General features: G+C 34.4%; 1 protein-coding gene across 1 annotated transcript; it reads right to left on the bottom strand.

Moving 5' to 3' along the window:
* Positions 1 to 951: 951 nt before the first annotated feature.
* me2 (malic enzyme 2, NAD(+)-dependent, mitochondrial) lies at positions 952 to 20,546 on the bottom strand. The gene is made up of 15 exons (XM_016284634.1): positions 20,400 to 20,546; positions 15,789 to 15,920; positions 12,094 to 12,227; positions 9,896 to 10,045; positions 9,116 to 9,191; positions 8,711 to 8,872; positions 8,269 to 8,482; positions 7,413 to 7,510; positions 7,174 to 7,287; positions 5,561 to 5,672; positions 5,079 to 5,221; positions 3,454 to 3,556; positions 3,205 to 3,275; positions 2,182 to 2,280; positions 952 to 1,365 (listed from the first exon to the last, which is right to left on the bottom strand). The coding sequence occupies exons 2-15, from the start codon at positions 15,894 to 15,896 to the stop codon at positions 1,204 to 1,206; spliced, it is 1,746 nt and encodes a 581-aa protein (XP_016140120.1). The 5' UTR covers positions 15,897 to 15,920; positions 20,400 to 20,546; the 3' UTR covers positions 952 to 1,203.
* Between the last annotated feature and the right edge of the window lie 2,040 nt (positions 20,547 to 22,586).

Below are 22,586 nucleotides of genomic sequence, written 5' to 3'. Positions count from 1 at the left end.
TGATGGACAATAACAGCAGTCAAATATTTGAATATATTGTCTAATTAACTATAATTTACTGCTGTTGCATGAAACAAGCTTTGATAGTAAGCTGTGATAGCACTATATTTCTAATTTCTCTCTATGTTCTTCTCTTTTTCACATAATTTGAACTTAAATCAATATTTCATGTACATGTATTGATTTATTTGGGAAGTAGCTGTGTACTAAGACGAATACTGTACAGTCAGCTGGTCATTTTCCAAGTTAGCCCCTTCATGTCCTAAGCATGTGAATATTTGCTGGTAAATGCCCTAAAAACTCAGTCACAGCGACAAATATACGGCTTAATGCAATGACTGTAATATCGTGCAATATACTGAACTCTGCTAGTCCTTTATATCCTGTACTTCCTCCTCCAATTGGAAATAAATGGATCTTTATGAACTGAATGAAAGTTACAGACACAACAAGAAACAAACACAAACAAATGGAGTGTGACTTCATTTTAGAAAAGGTTTCATTGCACGCAGCATATAAAAACAACTGAGAGGAGAGGCAAGGCACGCTATCCAACTCAACACTGGCGTGATGGCTGTAGAAAACACTGTAAGGGTGTGAAAAAAATCAAATCAAATATATTTAGCATAAAGCAAATAAAGCCAGTAACATTCAGAATTGTTCTTTTTTTTTTCATGAAAAATAGGCACATTTACAACCAAATTCTCATTGCCTTAATGGACCTGGACATTTTACTTTCGAGTAAATTCTTATTATTCTTGATGGTTTCTTATTAGATTCTCATTACTGTAATGTTTTTTTTTTTTTACTATATTAGAGTGAAGACGTGATGTAAAAATGGCAGGAAATACAACTAAATATTATAATGCATAAATACCTTATAAAGTAAATAAAATATTTCACAGTGCATTTTGGGTAAAAATGTGCTTAATTGTGATGAATATAATTCAAATAGGCTTCATTTTCTTCATGCAAAATATTATTTAGTATTTATTTCTTTGGATTCTGGAGTGAAATGTTTCCCGGACATGTACATGATTTGTAAAATTCATTCATAAACTGAAATTGCAATTTAACCAAAGGGAGAAATCTGAATAAATACTCGAAAAAAGGGAGTGCCTAAAACAGAAGAATGAAAACTCCCTTCCCACTTCCTGGTTTTTGTTCTGTTTCTCTCTGTCTGGTGTGTTCTCGTGTGTTTGTCTAGTCTACTACAGGGCTGTGAGAAACCCCGGGCCAGTCGTATATCTCGGGCAGAAAGGAATCGTAGTTGATGTTCCACACAACCGATCTGACGTACGCTTCCTTATCCACAGGCTCTGGGTATCGAAACGCCATTCCCTTTGAATACACGTACTGCATCACCTGCGCACAAAACACAGCGTCTCAGTGAGGGCTTATGACAAGTGAAAACAAGTGCCGTTTGTGTCCCTTATTGGGATTTCTGCAAATAAATCTAAGACTTTTTAAAGACCACTTAAAGAAAATGTAAGCGTTAATACGCAAGTATGTTCTCTAAATATAAATGTCTAAGGAGCACACCATGAGTTCTATTAGCAAAGCTTCAAAATACAACTTACAAACAAATTTCTCACACGCTGAAAACTGCATTGTGAACTACAGGTGCATCTCAATAAATTAGAATGTCGTGGAAAAGTTCATTTATTTCAGTAATTCAACTCAAATTGTGAAACTCGTGTATTAAATAAATTCAATGCACACAGACTGAAGTAGTTTAAGTCTTTGGTTCTTTTAATTGTGATGATTTTGGCTCACATTGAACAAAAACCCACCAATTCACTATTTCAACAAATTAGAATATGGTGACATGCCAATCAGCTAATCAAGTTTTGAGTTGATTAGCTGATTGGCATGTCACCATATTCTAATTTGTTGAGATAGTGAATTGGTGGGTTTTTGTTAAATGTGAGCCAAAATCATCCCAATTAAAAGAACCAAAGACTTAAACTACTTCAGTCTGTGTGCATTGAATTTATTTAATACATGAGTTTCACAATTTGAGTTGAATTACTGAAATAAATGAACTTTTCCACGACATTCTAATTTATTGAGATGCACCTGTACATGTGTGTAAATGAACCAAATAAAGCGTATCTTTATTTAATTTAATCACAGGCTGTGACATACTGTGTCCTAAAACACACACAAGCACAGTCTGACCTTGATGGCCATCTGCAGTGACACCTCTCTGATGTTGGACAGGGGTGGATACAGTCGGCCCTGACTCAGCTCTTCATCCGTCAGCTGATCCGCCAGCGTCTACAGAACAAACAAATAATATTTTATAGTGTAAATTGATAAAAACAAGTTACAATATAAAATAGGAACAAAAACTGGTATTACAACAACTGCTTTTCACACACAAGCCATGCAGGGCTAATAACTTATGAAAAATAACTCTAGAGAGGAGCATATAGATATGCAATATATTACAAATTCATTATGTTTCTGATTCAAATGTATGTCTGAATAAATCTGTGATGAAAACAAGTTATGACACCCACCATTTACGTTTTTAGATTTCAGCTAGTGCTGTCAAACGATTAATCGCATCCAAAATAAAAGTTTTTGTTTACATAATATGTGTGTGCACAGTGTTTAATTATTATGCATATATGAAGACACACACATACAGCATATATTTTGAAAATATTTACATGTATATATTTATATTCATAAAAATTATATCATATATAAATTTATTTAATACATAAACATAACATATTTTTCTTAAATATATACATGCACGTGTGTGTATTTACATATATATATATATATATGTGTGTGTATTTACATATTAAAACTTTTATTTTGGATGCAATTAATCACGATTAATCATTAGACAGCACTAATTTCAACAACAAGCTGAAGAAGAAACAATTATATCATAAAAAGTTACAAAAAAAAAAAGTATGTGCAACTTACTTTGCATGGTCAAAAAAAACAACTAATACAACTTTTATCTGAGTGGCGAAATTTAATTTTAGTGCATCAACAAACATTAACAATTTGCATGATAATCAGCTACAAATATTCCAGAAAATCTGTTGTGCAATTTTGAAATGGAAAATGAAATGTATAAATACACGTGTAACATAACCCCTTTTAAATTAAAAATAATGCACATTAAAAAAAACAAAGTATACTCAGGCCTTAAGTGTGGTTCAGGATTGTATGTTTTACCTTTGCGGCCTCAAGGAAGACCGTATCACTGATGTGTCGCACTCCACTGAGTATAACAGCCAGAGCTACACCTGAAATCACAACCTATGGGTCAACACATGATAACCTGAGCAGGCCAGGTTTACACTATTTGTTCTTCAACATCTTCATATGCTTGTTAGATATTAGGAAATTTAAATTATGCATGCGTTTAGAGCTACCCACTAAAACCGCCATTATTGCCTGACTATAATTAGTGCATGTTAATACCTGGGAATATATAAGCGTTGTTGCCCTGTCCAGGGGTCAGTATTCTGCCATCTTCTAGTGACACAGGTGCGAACGGACTGCCACTGGCAAACAAACACCGTCCCTAGAACAGAAACATATTCACTAATATTCACATACTCTACATGTACACAATCTACTACATCTGATTGATAGTTTATAGTTGATATTTTAGGTTCAACTGCTTGCGGTTCATGTGTCTTTTTCATGCAAATCTTTACTTTACCAAAGTAAACATAAGAATAACTTTTATATTGCAAGTAATATTTCATGATGAACGCTTAGCAACTTAAGTTTACTTGATTATCCATATATATCATTTTTAGAGAAATCATATCAAATATGATCCTCAGGCTTTTGAGGATCTCTCATCATATGATTTGTTGTTTTGAAACTAGAGCTTTGATCATGAAACTATGCATTTAAATATCATCTTACTAAGACATTACTGGAGATGCAGAGAGACAACTGATATTTAAAATGTTTTTTTTTTTTTTTTAAGTAGTCTGCTATACACTGCTATAAAGATCTCATTTACAATACACAGAATTTCATCTTACTTTTTGGCCATGTAAATATCAGCAACTGCACCAAATTACATATTTTTGCTCAGTTTGAGCCTGAATAAAACAGATACTATATGAGCCATGATATGCAACAAAAACACATGCAATTATTTATTTTTTTAGGAGAGACAACTGATATTTAAAAGGTTTTTTTTTTTTTTTTTAAGTAGTCTGCTATACACTGCTATAAAGATCTCATTTACAATACACAGAATTTCATCTTACTTTTTGGCCATGTAAATATCAGCAACTGCACCAAATTACATATTTTTGCTCAGTTTGAGCCTGAATAAAACAGATACTATATGAGCCATGAAATGCAACAAAAACACATGCAAAAAACATTTTCTGGCTATTATTCCATTTGTCAGGCTTTACAGGGTTAATGCATGAATGATATTTAACCTGTGTGAGGCTAAGATACAATATGAGATAATATATGCGCCATGATCTGCAACAAAAACACATGCAAAAAACATATCAGCAACTGCACCAAATTACATATTTTTGCTCAGTTTGAGCCTCTGAATAAAACAGATACTATATGAGCCATGATATGCAACAAAAACACATGCAATTATTTATTTTTTTAAATTTTTCTGGCTATTATTCCATTTGTCAGGCTTTACAGGGTTAATGCATGAATGATATTTAACCTGTGTGAGGCTAAGATACAATATGAGATAATATATACGCCATGATATGCAACAAAAACACATGCAAATTTTTTTTTCTGGCTATTATTCCATTTGTCAGGCTTTACAGGGTTAATGCATGAATGATATTTAACCTGTGTGAGGCTGAGATACTATATGAGCCATGATATGCAACAAAAACACATGCACATTTTTTTTTCTGGCTATTATTCCATTTGTCAGGCTTTACAGGGTTAATGCATGAATGATATTTAACCTGTGTGAGGCTGAGATACTATATGAGCCATGAAATGCAACAAAAACACATGCAAATTTGTATTATTTTTTTCTGGCTATTATTCCATTTGTCAGGCTTTACAGGGTTAATGCATGAATTATATTTAACCTGTGTGAGGCTGTAGGCATCTTCAGCTGTACACTCTGCCTTAGCAGTCGGGTTGCTGAGGGCGAAGATTATGGGATGCTCGTTCAAGCTGCCCATTGCTCTGATGACATCATGAGAGAAGAGCCGGCCAGCACCTGCCACACCTGATGACATTGAGAAAGAGGTCAAAACATGCATACACATACATTAATACAGAATTCAGGGGTTATGTATGATGCATTCAGCTATATGCATAAACTATAATATGCAACAATAAAACAATGACAAGCCATGTTTACTTGCACACAGAAGGTTTAACGGTACAGCAACAAAAAGAGCTTTTTTAATTCTAATGAAGTTTTCTGTTTTGGTGTAATACTTGACTAACTTTAAAAAGAAACTAAATAAAATGAAGGTTAAACCTTTAAAGCTTAAGCAGAGGTCAAATGATTAATGTTGGGATTGATTTCTGTACAAGACACAGAGGGAGCAGCTCGTCTTACCGATGATCGCAGAGGGTTTGATAACATTGACAGCGTCTAAGAAGCTTTTCACTTCCCCGGGATCAGGATGAACAAAAGCCTCCTGATTACTATCAGTCTCATAAGCTCTGCCCTGAAAAACAGAGAAACGCACACCTGATTACTGGACTGCAGTTGTGAGTCTCAAAGCATGTGGGGAAAAAAACAAGTTGGTAAATGACACCGATTTTCAATTCATGTTTAGAGATTTTAGAGGAGACTTGAGCTCAGATAGTCATTTAGCTAAGCTTACTAAAATACTGTGATTGCATTTCAGACACTGCAAACAACCTCAGTAGTAGTACTCAGTGTTATTTCAGTACTATTTATGTATTATTATAGCTTTTATATTTTCAGTTTAAAATTTTGAATGTAGTAAAAAAAATATATATATTTTGCACTTGCAATTTATTTATTTTAATATTACTATTTGTTTAATTAATTTTTATTTCAGTTTTAGTTCAGTTAGTATTTTTAGCTTAAACTTTTAGTGCTGTCAAACGATTAATCGCATCCAAAATAAAAGTTTTAGTTTACATAATATATGTGTGTGTACTGTGTTTATTTATTATGTATATATAAATACACGCATACAGTATATATATTTGAAAATATTTACATGTATATACATTTATATTTATTATATTTTATAATTATATATAAATATATTTAATACATAAACATAACTTTTTTTTTTAATATATGCATGCATGTGTTTGTATTCATATATACATAATAAATACACACAGTACACACTCATATATTATGTAAACAAAAACTTTTATTTTGGATGCGATTAATCACGTTTGACAGCACTATAAAATGTCATATTTCAGTTAGTTACGATTTTTTTTTATAAAATTGTATAAAATACAATAAAATACAATACAATTTAAATATAATTTTTTAATTAAAATTGTACTTGTTTAATTTTATTTAATTTAAAATTATTTAAAAAATTATATTTGAAAATTATTCATTTTTTAATTTATTTACCTGTAGTTATGATAATGAAATAATGAAAATAACCCTGGTATAATTAATACATTTTTATTTCAGTTTTAATTTGAGTTCAGTCAGTATTTTTAGCTATGTTTTTTATAAATAAAATAAAAATGAAATTTAAATATACATTTTAAATGAATTTTATTTCATTTAAAATTATTACATTTTTTAATTCATTTTATTTAATTTATCTGTAGTTATGATAATGAAATAACGAAAATAACCCTGGCATCACTGAGAAGTCTGATTAGTTTTTAAGAGTCGGTTCATTTGTTTCAATGTTTCAAAACCAGGATTGACTAATCATTGTTTATATTCCATTTTTGCAGTAAAATCCATTTGAATCCATTTTAAAAACTCACTCATCAAAATTATTAACGTTATCATCAGGAAAGTGATCGTGCTTTTGCACATAATCAGACTTATGTTGGTTTCTGCAAACAAATGATGACAGCCAAGTTTGTGTTTCTTGCAAACACTTTAATTCAGTTTGATATTTTGTCTTATTATGCAAAGACTTTCAGATATTTCTAACTCTGAGTTGGTGTAAAAAAAATACTGCATACATATTTAAGGTATTAAATGCTCACCTTTACTAACAGACCGTATTTGTCAAACATCCAGATTTTCTTTCTGGCTTCTGCCTGAGACATTCCCGCCTCCATCATCGCCATCACGATTAGGTTAGCGATTCCCAGAGCAGCCTAAAAATAAACAATCCCATCTTAAATACACAGGCTACATTAAAGTTTAATCTCATATCAAACCACACAGATTAAAAGACTGGGTTTGTGTTATTGTGTCTTTAAAATGTGTCACTTGTGCTCACCTCTCCAGCCCCCAGAAACAGAACTTTATGTTCGGTTATTGGCTTCCCCACAACACGCCGAGCTGCCAGTAAACCTGCCAGAGCTACTGATGCAGTGCCTGCGGATACACAAACACAACTGCTGATGCACGAATAAAAAAAAAATAAAAAATCAAATATGCATTCTTGATGGAAATACCTGTGCTTGTAAGGTAAATCAGAATCAGAAATGAGGACTAATCACAATTCAGTATGCAAATATGACACATACATCATTAGTCTCATTTAGACTTTGAAAAAAACTAAGTCTGGTCACACTTTCCTCAACAATATACATATTTTGAGGAATGATTCATGTTTGGAGCACAAACGATTCAGGAGTTATGTGCCAAAGTTTAAAACTTAGTTTGAGAAGTTTGTTTCTAAGCACTAAGTAACATAATGAACTGGTTCATTTGATTCAATGGTTAATTCTTGTGATTAGGACTTTGTTAAAAGCACTAAGACTGAGCAATAGAACTAATGATGCTTGTTTAAATTAAAATGGATTTAACTCCAAAAACAAACTGTAAACAATGATTTCAGGTTATGAACCAGTGCATTGAATCAAATAAACTGATTCAGTAAAATGAGTCCGACTCCTAAGTGCCACCACTGTTATCATTAACTTAATGTAAAAGTAAAAACATTTTAATTAAGTTAAATAAAGTTTAAATAAAATATAAATATTAGACTAAAAACGTTTTACTAAATGAACTAAACGTTTCAAGTTAAAGACAAAGTTGAAGCACTAAAATTACTAACTGGACTAAAACTGAAATTAAAATAAATGAAAAACTAAGTAATAGTAAGTAATAAGTGCGGTACTGGTACACACCCTGGATGTCATCATTGAAGGTGCAGAACTTCTCACGGTATTTCTTCAGGAATCGGAAGGCGTTGTGATTTCCGAAGTCCTCAAATTGTATGAGGGTGTCCTGTCCGTACTTATCCACCACAGCCTCCATGAACTCATCTATGAGATCGTCGTAGCGCTGGGAACGGTCACGCCGCTGATATAGACCCATGTAGAATGGGTCCCTCAGTAACTTCTGCAGAAACACACAAATACACAGATAAAACAGCAGCTTAATAAATCATCTGCAAGCAAACGTAATGTATGTTTGAACACTGAACAAAATACCACAACAGTAGGATTCTTTTATATTTTTAATAACACTGTTATGCATACACGTATATGAATATACATATACACAGAGCTCCATACAGCCATAAAATCTGGTCACTTATGATTGTTTTGGGAATTAATGGTTACCAACCTCGTTATCCGTGCCTACATCAATGCAGACCGGCAGACAACTTTCAGGCCGGATTCCAGCACAGGCCGTATAAAGACACAGCTTTCCTACAGGAATACCCATCCCATACACTCCCAGATCCCCTAGACCCAGGATACGCTCACCGTCCGTCACCACTACAGCCTGCAAACACGCACACAGATGAAAGATCCCTCACTGTACTAACAAACTCCAACTCTAAAAAACAAATTAATATACACATCACAGTCTAAAAGATGTCGTTCACCAAAAAATCTAAATGCTGTCACGTGTTTAGAACAACATGAGGGTAAAATGACTAAACTTAATAATCAAAGAGTGTCATCAAACATGCACTTTAATAAAAATAAAAAAGCACCGGAATGCTGGAATGTTGAAATCCAATACCTTGACAGTGGTTTCTGGCCAATTATCCAATATGGAACGAACATGTCCTTGGTCCTTAATGGAGATAAACAGACCTCTGTGGAAAAAGACAAAAATTTCAATCTTTCTGCAAAACGAACACACAAATCAGTGTTTCAGAGTAAATCTCCCCTATAATGACATTGAAAAAATAGTCCAAAATGAATACTTAACAAAACGATACTTTTCTGGTAAAATATATTGATGTTTTGACTCCATTTTAAATGAGCATCTACTTTAAACTACACATTGCCATATGTACATGTCATGAACCCTAAACACAAAGTAACAGTTGGTTTATTGTGTACATGATCGAATGTAATGTTAACTTGCAGTTCAGTGAGTAAAATGTTAAATCTGTAAACGCCCTGACTGACTCAGTGTTGAAGGATTCAAATAGAAGTGTTTGTTAAACGGATTCAAACCAAAGATTCATGAGTTTGTGAGTCGCATTGAATGATTCATTAAAATAACTGGTTCATAAGATTTATTCGTTCATCAATCAGACTGGTCACACCGTGTTTGTTTTTGTGTGCAGCCAGGGAAGACAAGTCATTTTTCTATTAACATCTAGAAATTATTTTTATTCTTCAATTTCTTTTGCTGTGATGTTGTAAATTCTGCGCAAGTTGCTCTCAGTTTCACCGACACATTTATCTGAGAATAAGAGCATGCTGGGCATACAATTACAGCTGTGATTTACACAGAAAAGGTTCAATGTATCATAGCTAAATAGGTAATAATTAATGAAGTGTAGCTTACTTGGGCCGCCTGAAGATATGTCCATACTGAGTACATGCGAGACCAACAGTAGGCGTGTAGACGATGGGCATGAGAGCCTCGATGTCTTCCATCAGCACGCGGTAGAAGAGACGCTCGTTCCTCTCCTGAATCCCCATCAGATAGATGTACCTGTTCAAATTAACCCATACATGAATCTGCATTTAAAAAAGATTTAACTTTTGTAATTGGACATATTTTCAAACAGAAACAGAATATTGAGTGTCAAATAATGTTGGGTTGGACATTTTAGCTTTGTAATTTTATCTATAAATATCATAAAAAGCAGATAATGATATTATACATATTGACTAATTATATATATATATATATATACACAGTATATACAGTGGCAACGTTTACCATCCAACCTGACAGAACTGGAGAGGCTCTGCAAGGAGGAATGGCAGAGGATCCCTAAATCCAGGTGTGAAAAACTTGTTGCCTCTTTCCCAAAAAGACTCATGGCTGTATTCGATCAAAAGGGTGCTTCTACTAAATATTGAGCAAAGGGTCTGAATACTTAGGACCATGTGTTATTTCAGTTTTTCTTTTTTAATAAATCTGCAAAAATGTCAACAATTCTGTGTTTTTCTGTCAATATGGGGTGCTGTGTGTACATTAATGAGGAAAAAAAATTAACTTAAATGATTTTAGCAAATGGCTGCAATATAACAAAGAGTGAAAAATTTAAGGGGGTCTGAATACTTTCCGTACCCACTGTATATACCAATTACAGGTGCATCTCAAAAAATTTGAATTTCATGAACATTTTCTTTTTTTTTTTTAAGTGAAACTTTCAAATATTCTAGATTCATTACATGTAAAGTAAAACATTTCAAACGTTTTTTTTTTTGTTTTAATTTTGATGATTAGAGCTTACAGCTCATGAAAGTCAAAAATCCAGTATCTCAAAATATTAGAATATTTACATTTGAGTTTCATTAAATGACCATCCCTACAGTATAAATTCTGGGTATCTCTTATTCTTTGAAACCACAATAATGGGGAGGACTGTTGACTTGGCAATGGTCCAGAAGATTCCACAAAGAGGGTAAGTCACAGAAGGTCATTACTGAAAGGTGTGGCTGCTCACAGAGTGCTGTATCAAAACATATTAAATGCAAAGTTGACTGGAAGGACGAAATTGGGTAGGAAAAGGTGCACAAGCAACAGGGATGACCGCAAGCTTGAGAATACTGTCAAGCAAAGCCGATTCAAACACTTGGGAGAGCTTCACAAGGAGTGGACTGAAGCTGGAGTCAGTGCATCAAAAGCCACCATGCTCAGACGTCTTCAGGAAAAGGGCTACCAAGCCAATTCTGAAACAGAAACAACCTCAGAAGCATCTTACCTGGGCTAAGGAGAAAAACAACTGGACTGTTGCTCAGTGCTCCAAAGTCCTCTTTTCAGGTGAAAGTCAATTTTGCATTTCATTTGGAGATCAAGGTCTGGAGGAAGACTGGAGAGGCACAGAATCCAAGCTGCTTGAAGTCCAGTGTGAGGTTTCCGAGGTCAGTGATGATTTGGGGTGCAGTGACATCTGCTGGTGTTGGTCCATTGTGTTTTATCAGGGATATTTTCAAGAGAAAGATGAGAAACAGTCGATCCAAGCTGAAGGCTCAATAGTGCCTCAGCAGAGCCACAGGCTGATCGCTTCCATGCCACACCTCACTGATGCTGGAGTTTGTGCTAAAGGAGCCCCAACCAAGTATTGAGTGCATAAATGAGCATACTTTAAAGAACTTGAACTTTTCTGATTTGCAAATCCTTATTTTGATTGATCTTAGGAAACATTCTAATATTTTGAGATACTGGATTTTTGACTTTCATGAGCTGTAAGCTTTAATCATCAAAATTAAAACAAAACAACTTTTGAAATGTTTTACTTTACATGTAATGAATCTAGAATATATGAAAGTTTCACTTTTTGAAATAAGTTACAAAAAAATAACTTTCTTATGATATTCTATTTTTTTTAGATGCACCTGTATATTACTGATTATTATACATGTTATATATATTGACTAATATAATTTTTTATCCACACAGCCTTAAATACAGAATTCTTCATGTAAACTTCAGATTTTATATGGACATTTTAAATTAAGTTTAAATTCAAATCAAATTGTGAAACAGCTCTTATTTTCTGAAATGGGTATCAAAGTGAATGAATGTACTTCTGCAGTGGGTCGGACATCTTCTTCAGGTTCTTCTGGAAGCGCATGGCCTGAGTGTCCTGTGTCTCAATCTTCGATGGCAACAGACCATGAATGCCCAAAATCTGCCGTTCCTTCAGAGTGAAGGCCATGCCCTGTGCATGCACAAATACACAATGTTTACAATAGATTTGTACCTTTTTTTTTTATTTACTAGAGTCAAATAGAGGATTGCAAGGACAATGCTAATGTGTTGGGAGTGTTTGTCAGTCAACTGAGTCTCTAAGGCTTTGTTCAGCTGATTTTTAGCATATTTTAATCAAACTAGTTTTAAAATTTGGATGAAAAAAAGTGGCATTAAGTATATTATATTGTTTGTACAACCAGTGATCAAGTTTTTTCCTATTAATGAACAAAATAATAATAATAATAATAATAATAGTATCCAAACATTTAAAATAAAAAAAATACAATAAAATGACATTAAAATACAATAAAATAGTAACAATAAGCAAAAATGTTTTAAAAATAAAAATACAATAAAAAAATGCAATTAATTAATGACGATAATAAAAACAATCAATTGTAAAATAACAATAAAATTATCAATCACTTATAAAATAAAATGAAACAAAAAATTTGATATTACAAAAATAATTACATCTGATATTTACAAACCTGAACAAAACTATATCCATATGTGGAAATTAACGTTCTTAGAATTGACAAGACAGTTGACCCTGAGTGGTCAGCTAAATATCTACAGCGGATCTAAAATATGAATAGTTAATTATAACTAGTTATGGTTAATTATTCATATTTCCCCATGAGCTGATTCGCTACAGTGGTTAGAAATTATTATTATTAGGATTGTGTCAAGATTCAAGAAGACATTAAAAAATAACCCTGTCTACAAACGCATCAAGTTTCATCGCTTGCTTGGTGCAACACCAAAGTTTCTTTAGGGTCACAGGTTTGCTCAAATCTCCAACCAGAATGAGCAATAGTGCTGCATGCCTTAGCAAACAGAATTACAGACAAAGCCACACACACAAAGACAACTGCAGATGGTCTAGTCTAATGCATTGTCTATGCAGAAGGCTGTGACATATGGAGTGCACAGAACACAATAGGTCATACAGAGACCCTGAAACACTGGCTTTGTGTGTGTTTGGGGGTGGGCTGGAGCCCTCCTCTGCTGTACATTAAAACCATGCATGACTCTTTGACCCGAGATGCCACAAATGTACATACATCCTAAGTGTGAGGAGGAAATGTCTGCGGGGAGCAAAGCAGAACAACGACCAATGAATGTCAGGGAGAGGGAAACACCCATCTATAACATACAGGAACTGCCTTCACTTTACATTCCATATGCCTGGAGTGTGTGCACATGTGTGTTTGAGCATGTTTGAGGACTGGGAACAGTCTTTAACAGGGTTGTGGGGTTGCAGGTCTTTTCTGAACAGCAGGGAAAATTATGTTAAATGCAAATAATAAAATGCAACTATAATAAACTAAATGCAATATAAGTATAATGATGGATATTTAGGTAGAATCAACTTTTAAATGGAAGGAAAAACACTTTGCATATATTTTGTGGTTGACATCGAAAGCCGGGCAACCAAACTCATCTGTATTTTGTTGCAAATTAAAAAAAAAAAAAAGAAAAAGAAAAAAAAAAAAGTTAAAAGAAAATGTGACCCAGACGACATTAACTGTAGTAAAATAAAAAAAAGATAGATTTTGAGTAATCATTCAAAATAAAGTCATAAAACAAGAATAAAATTAAATAGTAACAATAACTATGATCAAAATAAAATGTTAAAATTGTAAAAAATAAATAAATAAATAAAAATAAAATAAATGTGATGTCTAGAAACTGATGTTTATTATTAATTTTACTAATTATAGTTAAATAATAAAACTAATTAATGGATAAATAATTATTACAAATAATCATTTGCAATATGTCAAGAGTACACAGTCTACAAACAAACCAAATTTCATAATTATAGAGTTGCAGGTTTGTTCAAATCCCAAACCACAAGCATGAGCAATACTAGTGATGCTTAGTTAGTAATTTTGGTGCCAACTAATCATTGAAATTTCGGTGCAAAATCATCTCATTTGGTAAAAGCTTGTCAAGTCAGACAGGTGACGACACTGACATGCCTTCATCTTCAAAAAAACAAACAAAATTACACAAAGTAAAATAAAATACGACCCAGACCACATTAAATACAACTGCACCAATGCTTTGTGAGGAGAATTACTGGCTGCTGAGAGCATGAAACCATCAGGCTATTTAGTTTAGTTTTGTACAATAAACAATTTTGGATCTGTCCTGGGTCATAGTGATTGATTTCCAAAGTAAAATAAGAGTCCTGAAGCAAAACCAGTGGTCTACAGGACGGAAATGAAGCACACACCCATGTTTTCTAGGATACGTGGCACTTCTGCTGAGTCACTCCTCTAATGTTTTCCAGACAAAAGCGTTCAGACCCTCAACACACACAGGGGCCGTGTTAGAAAGTGTGTATGTATCTGTGCTAGGGAGTAAAAAAACCAGCACGTAAAAAACTAAGCAGGTAGTGGTGTGCATGCAGTCTAACATTCAAGTGAGCTGAGGCAGTAATTAAACACTCTACTAAAATGTCCAGTTTAAGAATACATGATATACATTGAAATAAAATCTATACAGCTTAGTGCGTTTATCAAATTACAAGCAGTGATTTAATTAAATAAGGTTTCAGAGAAAAGCGTGGCACTGTGTTCATCTACACACATACAGATCATGATATGGTGTATGACATATAGCGCATATATTTATTTACTCTATTTTCTATTCTACAGGACATTAGCATAATTACTACAACTTATTTATTGTTTTAATAATTTATTTGATATTAATCACAATAAAAAATCAATAATTATTTTATAATCAGTTACTGAATAGTTCAAAAAGAGTGGGAATGTGGCCTATAAAACTCGGTTCACTCTAAGGTTAATTAAAGAGGTTTGATTTTATGCTAAAAAGATAGTTTGTATTAAAAAATCTTCAGAGTAGATTTATATAAATATAAATATTTTTATTAATATCATTATAAATCTAATAAAAACTATAATAAATTATATTATAATTACATATATTATAAATATACACCACAAAAACACAAAATATTGCAATGCCATTTGTTTCAATATCATGTAGCTCTATATTCGTTAATCATATTGTATGGGCTCTTCTCTTAACTGGATCATAAAAACGGACTAATATAACTAATTTAAAACATAGTCAATACTGTTATATTGAACACTATTTTATTGTTCCAAGATATCCCTGGATGGTAATTTGTGTGTTATTTTATTAGTAGCAAATAAAATAAATATCTAGTGGCTTAGTATTTGTTTATTCTTCATCCTTTGAGTTAGTGATTTGAACAAACCCATAAATCCAAATATAAAACTTTGATGAGTAACTCTTTCTGCACAATTTGGTTTTGCATTTAGTGTAAGTGTATGTGTTTGAGTTTAATGTTGTCATTGCAACTGACATCCTCAATGTTTTGTGCCATTATTATCATTTAAATACTGCAAATTACAGATTAGATTCCTCAATGCTCAATAAATGATATTAGAAACAAGAAAGGACAGAGACTGATAGAGACACAGAGACAGAACTAGAAGGACTTATAGATTGTGTTTAGTCTAACCTTGTTGGTACGTGGGTTGAGCATGAGCGGTTTCCCCTTCTCTTTAGTGTGAACCCATCGGCACACGCTCACACACGGCCTCACACTCGTGCTTAATCTGGACAGCATGGCTGCACTGATACCGATACACACCTGCAAAATAAAATACTGAAATAATACATGCAAACACACACTTAATGCACTCAGACACAAAAACAGATCATTCGGATCAGCAGTGTCTGATAGAAGAGCTCTTATCAGCTGATTAGATCTAATTATTATGGCTGATCTGTCAGCAGCAGTGATTCTCACACCACAGTCCTCTCCGCTGTGCTGATAAACATTCATGCCAGAGTCCTTATAAAGGATATCAGCACCCAGAAGAACATCTCTGTAGCCTTTATAAATGCAGTGGTCCTTGAGAAGTGGATTAAAGCAAAAAAATATATATTTTTAAATAAATAACAAATGGAAATGCAAAATTAAAACGCTTACTAAAATATATATTTTACTGGTCACCTGCATGTCATGTGACCATTAACCAATATCAGATAACTATGAACAAAATTAATATTGAAATGTTAACTTCACATCTTAGGGGGTATAAAATATTTAAGGGCAAAGGGGTTCAGCTGACAAAAAAGCTTGGGATTTCCTGGAATATTTCATCCATGAATGTAAATTGTCATCACCTTCTTCTTTCATGTTCATGCAGCGTATGATAATTTGAGCATTTGTAATTTTAACCCATTTTAACTGTTAGTACCAACACTATCACCAGACAGTTACTTTATTAAAATCTCATCTGTTAGGCAGCTAAAAAACTTTAACTTTGTGAAATATTTAAAACAATGCACAACAGACAACCAAATGTTGAAGTTTGCAAGGCATAAAAACATAGACATGTGATCACTGAACACAAGACAATCACAACGTAGCACTGGCCCAATAAGGCAAGTGATAGTTCTCAGTAAATAATGTAAATCACGAAAACCAGATGTTTTTACAAAAATTAGGAAGACAAAAAATATATATATTAGGGTGAGTAAATAATTACAAAATGTTCATTTTTGTGTGAATCAAAATGTTAATATTAAACTAGTTTACCCACATATCAGAAAATACCAATCCTTTTACAATGAGAAAAAGGATCCCTCAAATAACAACAAAAAAAGTGATGAATGGAAATTATGAAGCATTAAAGGGGTCATATGATGCGATTTCAAGTTTTCCTTTCTCTTTGGAGTGTTACAAGCTGATTGTGCATAGATAAGATCCCTGAAGTTGCAAAGACTAAAGTCTCAAATCCAAAGAGATATTCTTTATCAAAGTTAAGACTCTGCCACGCCCCCCTAAAACGGCTCGTTCTAACACGCCCCCCCATATCTAGGTCACTATGTGGGAATATTTGCATAATGCCGCCCAAATGAGCACGCAAAGAAAGGCGGCGTGGTTTCAGTAACCGCAGTTAGTGTTGAAGCAGCATGTCAGGGAGACGCTGTGTGTTTTTAGGCGAAAGCAAAAGCACTTTATTTGGCCTTCCGGAAGTAGATGCATTTAGGAATCTTTAAGATTACTTACAACAGAACAGCAATGCATTTTATGGACGACCGTTTCGTGAACCTAGGAGAGGAGGTCATTCTGACTTTGCTATGACAATCTGGCGCTTCTGAATCAGCTACTGTTTTGTTATTAGTTTAAGTATTTGCTATTGACTGTTACATATCCTGTTACACCAATTACACAAAATAATGATCTTTAAAAAAGCATCATATGACCCTTTTAAGCACAATCATATTAAACCATATTCAACATATCATTCTATGTCTCAAATATCCATTTTAATAAAAGGTGGATGTAATATCACTTAATGTGATTCAATCACATACTCAACTCTAAAATGAAATAATCAGATGTCTCATGACTGCTGGTTTGTATGTCTGTAAGCACTTAAACACTCATGTCAGCACTGAAGTCGCCTACTTTGCTGTACGTAGAGGAAGTGAAACCTGTACAAACATAGAGCCAAACCCTTATATAACAAATAACTCATCACCAGCCACCTACGGTCGCTCCTTATCGATTCATCATACGGTGTTCTTCTGGGTCATTAAAAAAAAGTCAAAGTACAAAATAGTGATGCATGCTGACATCATTGCTGTTGTTAGGTCGGGACGGTTTCATCCGGTGTGAATCACAGCAGACTAAGTTTAAGTGTCTCGCTCAAGGGTTCAACGATGACGGGGCAGGGAGCTCTGGGGTCACTCCAAACTGGGACATGTGCATTTAAAGAAATAGTTCACCCAAAACACGAAAGCAGTATATTCAAAGATATTCTGAACTAAGGTATTGCATGAAGAACAGACAGGAAAGCAACTACTTACAATGTGATTTTAAATTTATGCATTTGGAAGACGCTTTTATCCAAAGCAAATTATGTTGCATTTAAAACATTCCCTGGGACTAGAACCCATGACCTTGGAGTTGCTATCGCCCCGCCCAATATACACCCAGGTAACCAAACTAAATACAACCTATTACAGATTATTCACCATCAGGCTACAACTGTGTCCCAGACGTAGAAAACAAGCATTCTTTCTGTAAGGCTGTTCCTGCCATGACCTTTGACAAGTGACACCAAAAGTTATTTTAGGGACCAAATGGGAAGTCACACCAGATCTGCCCAACCTCACAGTTGATGAACACACACTAAGCAAGCAAATGCACGGTTTCCGCCATAATTTGTGTGATTTATGGAACTACATGCAATTAAGGGCATGCATGTGCCTTGATTAAGGGCACAATGATGAAGATAGGTCGTGGGTTAAACCTAAAGCCTTTCAGACGCCAGCCCAGATCTCAATCAACTATATGACGATACCCTTAGAAGTTTTGTAGAAAGTAGTATGACACAAATGGGACAGTTCATCGATCACTAATTCAGGGTTTGAACCTACAATCTCCAGTCATTAGCCCAGCTTGTAATGGAACAAGCTTTCAGTTACCAGTCTATATCTTTAACTACAATATCACAGAGCACAAAAAAAGTGAATTTGTAAATATGAATTAAAAGCACAACGCTGGTAGCATACAAACAGGGTTTGAACCTACATCCTTTCAGCTACCAGGCTACTAGATATTTAACCACTAAGCCACTACATGTGTTTGCAGTACACAAGCCACGGTTAAGACAGCTGACTCCACTGTGATCCCCCCCTCCCCTCCTCTCCTCTCCTCTCTCTCTCTCTCTCTCTCTCGCTCGCTCGCTCTCTCTCACACACGCGCGCACACACACACACACGATGCGCAAAACTCCGCATTTGAACAGTCAATAGCAAAAACTTAAACTAATAACAAAACAGTAGCTGATTCAGAAGCGCCAGATTGTCATAGCAAAGTCAGAATGACCTCCTCTCCTAGGTTCACGAAACGGTCGTCCATAAAATGCATTGTTGTTCTGTTGTAAGTCATCTTAAAGATTCCTAAATGCATCTACTTTCGGAAGGCCAAATAAAGTGCTTTTGCTTTCGCCTAGAAACACACAGCGTCTCCCTGACATGCTGCTTCAACACTAACTGCGGTTACTGAAACCACGCCGCCTTTCTTTGCTTGAACATTTGGGCGCATTATGCAAATATTTCCACATAGTGAGGTAGATATGTGGGGGCGTGTTAGAACGAGCCGTTTTAGGGGGGCGTGGCAGAGTCTTAACTTTGATAAAGAATATCTCTTTGGTTTTGAGACTTTAGTCTTTGCAACTTCAGGGATCTTATCTATGCACAATCAGCTTGTAACACTCCAAAGAGAAAGGAAAACTTGAAATCGCATCATATGACCCCTTTAAAGTGATTTTATTAAAATAGATTAAACACACAGTGCTAATCATTAAGGCAAGTAACCACAAGTGATCACCATACTTCTCTAGTTAATTTATTACAGTACATTAAGACAATTGTTTTGAATCACAAGTTTTCTGGAATTATGTTTAAATATTACGAATTATATATGCACTAGTTCCAGTTCAAAATTCCGGTTTCATTTAGTTGATATTTTACATATTGGAGTTTTTAATCACGCCATAAATCAGAAAATGTTGTGAACAGTATTTTCAAAATGCTTTTTTTTTTTTTTTTAAACCCTCTGTAAAAACCTTCAGAATATAGATAGGAACTCAACTGCAAGGTCTGATGTATGCAAGTGACACTGAGGTGGAGAAAAAAATTCCTATAGCCTACAAAGACATGCACTGTAATTGAAAAATCCAGATGCAGATAGATGAAGTGTGATTAAATTAGCACTTCAGTGTAAATGTGTGGTGTTTTCTTTTCACTAGTCTGAAAGAAGACATGCTATGAAAGCAAAATAGCCCAAAATCTCCAAATTGACCAATGCCTGAAAAAACAATGTTCTGAAACCGTTAGCTAATGCAGCAAAACCAAAGTGCAACAGGTGGAGAATCACAATACTGTTAATGTTAAACCGGAAGGCCATCATTAGCTTATTTAACAATCATGTAAACATGAGTGAGGTGGTCTAGTGAAGTGATGGCAGCTGCTGTTAAGCTACGCTAACACAATAATACTCCACATACTCCCTCCAGAGCTCTCATAAAGGATATATCTGAAGCCTTACCCTTTCCTTCAAACGTCTCAGAGTCAGTTGGTCACAATAATGCGCGACTAAACATTATATTTTAGATAAATTCACCGGTCTGTGCGTCAGGCCGCGCACAGTGAGTGACAGCCGCGAGCCTTCTTGGCACGAGACATTCTAACGCACACGCCGACAGCCAATCAGAAACGAGCAACGCCACAGCGCTTAAATCTACCGTAAAGCTCGTGAATAAAGCGCAGAATAAACAACAAAACCGCCGAGCACAGAAGCGGAAGGAAAATTATGAAATCATTATGAAAAGTTTCTTGCACAAACCTCATCTAATTCCTCAGTTGAGTTTTTGCAAGCCAGAGTAAGCTGCAAGTTAAAGCAAGACTAAAATAGTCGTGTTTTCGTTTTAGCCTTCTAGTTTTACAAATAAAGAAAGAATATAATTAATAATAATAATGTTTTTAATTTTTGTTCTTAACATTGATCATAAAATACAAATGTAGGCTATAACTATTAATATTAAAAAAATGATAAGAATAGGTCTACACATAAATACTTATAAATAGGCCCACATATTTTTTCATCACTTGTTTGTGCTTGTAAAGTGGATAAAAAAGTTTTTTTTAAAGTTAATATTTTTCAGTGTAGTTTTTGACTGATTGTTGCTGGGAAGATCTGAGGAAAAAGAAGAAAAGAAAAAGCTTATTTGTAGATTTATTTAATGTGTTGTTTGCATATTCTAATACATCATTACATGTGTATTGTTTTTCTTATTAATTCATTTATTTTTAAGTTTTGTTTTTCGTTATATGCTCTTGTTTGTCACTTTAAGATGATTTTTATATTATATATTATATTATTATTGAGTTTGGTGAACACGTATCCAAATGATATTACTGCTCTGGTGCTGAGACAAACATTTTGACATAAATCAATATCAATGTCTGCTTATCTTCATATACGTAAATGCATTTCCAGATCGCGCATGTCTGTTCGCTCTATATGACCAGAAGAAGTCGCAACTAACTAGTTTCTAGTCTTGCCAATAAAATTAAAAGTCCTATCTCAACTAAACCAGCCACTGACCATTTGGGATGTTTGATAGCCTATACTTTTTAACGGTTTTATTTTTATTATTATGCTACAGTATAAATATGTGTTAATATGGTAGCACTTTAATGGTAATACGGTAGTCGTTAACAAACATTATATTGATCAGATCAGCAGTGGATGTATTTCCAACATGAATATTTAAAGGGGTGGTTCAATGCGATTTCACTTTTTTAACGTTAGTTAGTGTGTAATGTTGCTGTTTGAGCATAAACAATATCTGCAAAGTTACGAAGCTGAAAGTTCAATGCAAACGGAGATATCGTCTTTTAAAATTCTGGCAGTTTAATGCCTACAAAAACTGCTGGTAGGGACTACAACGAGCTACTTCCTGGGTGCGTGACATCACAAACCCAGATAAACCCCGCCCCCGGGAACATGCAGCAAAGGGGGCGAGGCCATGCTGCCCTGCTTTAGAGAAGAGGAAGAGAAAACTAGAGGTGCACGTAAAATATATATTTATATATGAATCACGATTCTGTCTTCTAACGATTCTAATGGATTCACAAGTTTCAAAATCAATGTTCAAAAGCACCAGCAATGAACCGTTACAATTATACGCTTATTTTCACATAGCTATGAGAAGCGTTAAACATGGATGCGTGTGCAGTTGCCGTACTGTATTAAAGCTTTAATCGGGATAACACTGTATATTAAAAGCTAACCTAAGCAGTAGCACTTACAAATAACAGCGTATCTAAAAGTATGAGACAACAACAAACAAAAAAACAAAGGCCTACCATTAAAAGCCGTGCTTGCACAGGTTCTGCACGCTCCTCTTCAATAATATCCTCTGCTTCTCAATCGGGCTCAAACTGATAAGTGATATTAACGATGCCGTTGTTTACAATACAACCGGAGCATATGCCGCTGAGGTGAGGGGCGGGACAGTTAGATGCGCACTAGAGGCGCTTTAGCCAATCACAACACACTGGGCTAGCTAACCAATCAGAGCCCATCGCCTATTTCTGAGGGAGGGGCTTCATAAAAACAGGAAAAGATCAGTCCGTTTCTCAGAGAAGGGACAGAGCGGTGTGGAATAAAGTAAAATTTTGTGAAAAATAATGCGTTTTTTAAAAAACGAAGCATTAACACATGTTAGAC

This window comes from Sinocyclocheilus grahami, unplaced genomic scaffold (assembly GCF_001515645.1).
Source record: "Sinocyclocheilus grahami isolate Dianchi unplaced genomic scaffold, SAMN03320097.WGS_v1.1 scaffold186.1, whole genome shotgun sequence".
Taxonomy (NCBI): domain Eukaryota; kingdom Metazoa; phylum Chordata; class Actinopteri; order Cypriniformes; family Cyprinidae; genus Sinocyclocheilus; species Sinocyclocheilus grahami.
This window is presented reverse-complemented; position numbering and strand designations above follow the sequence as displayed.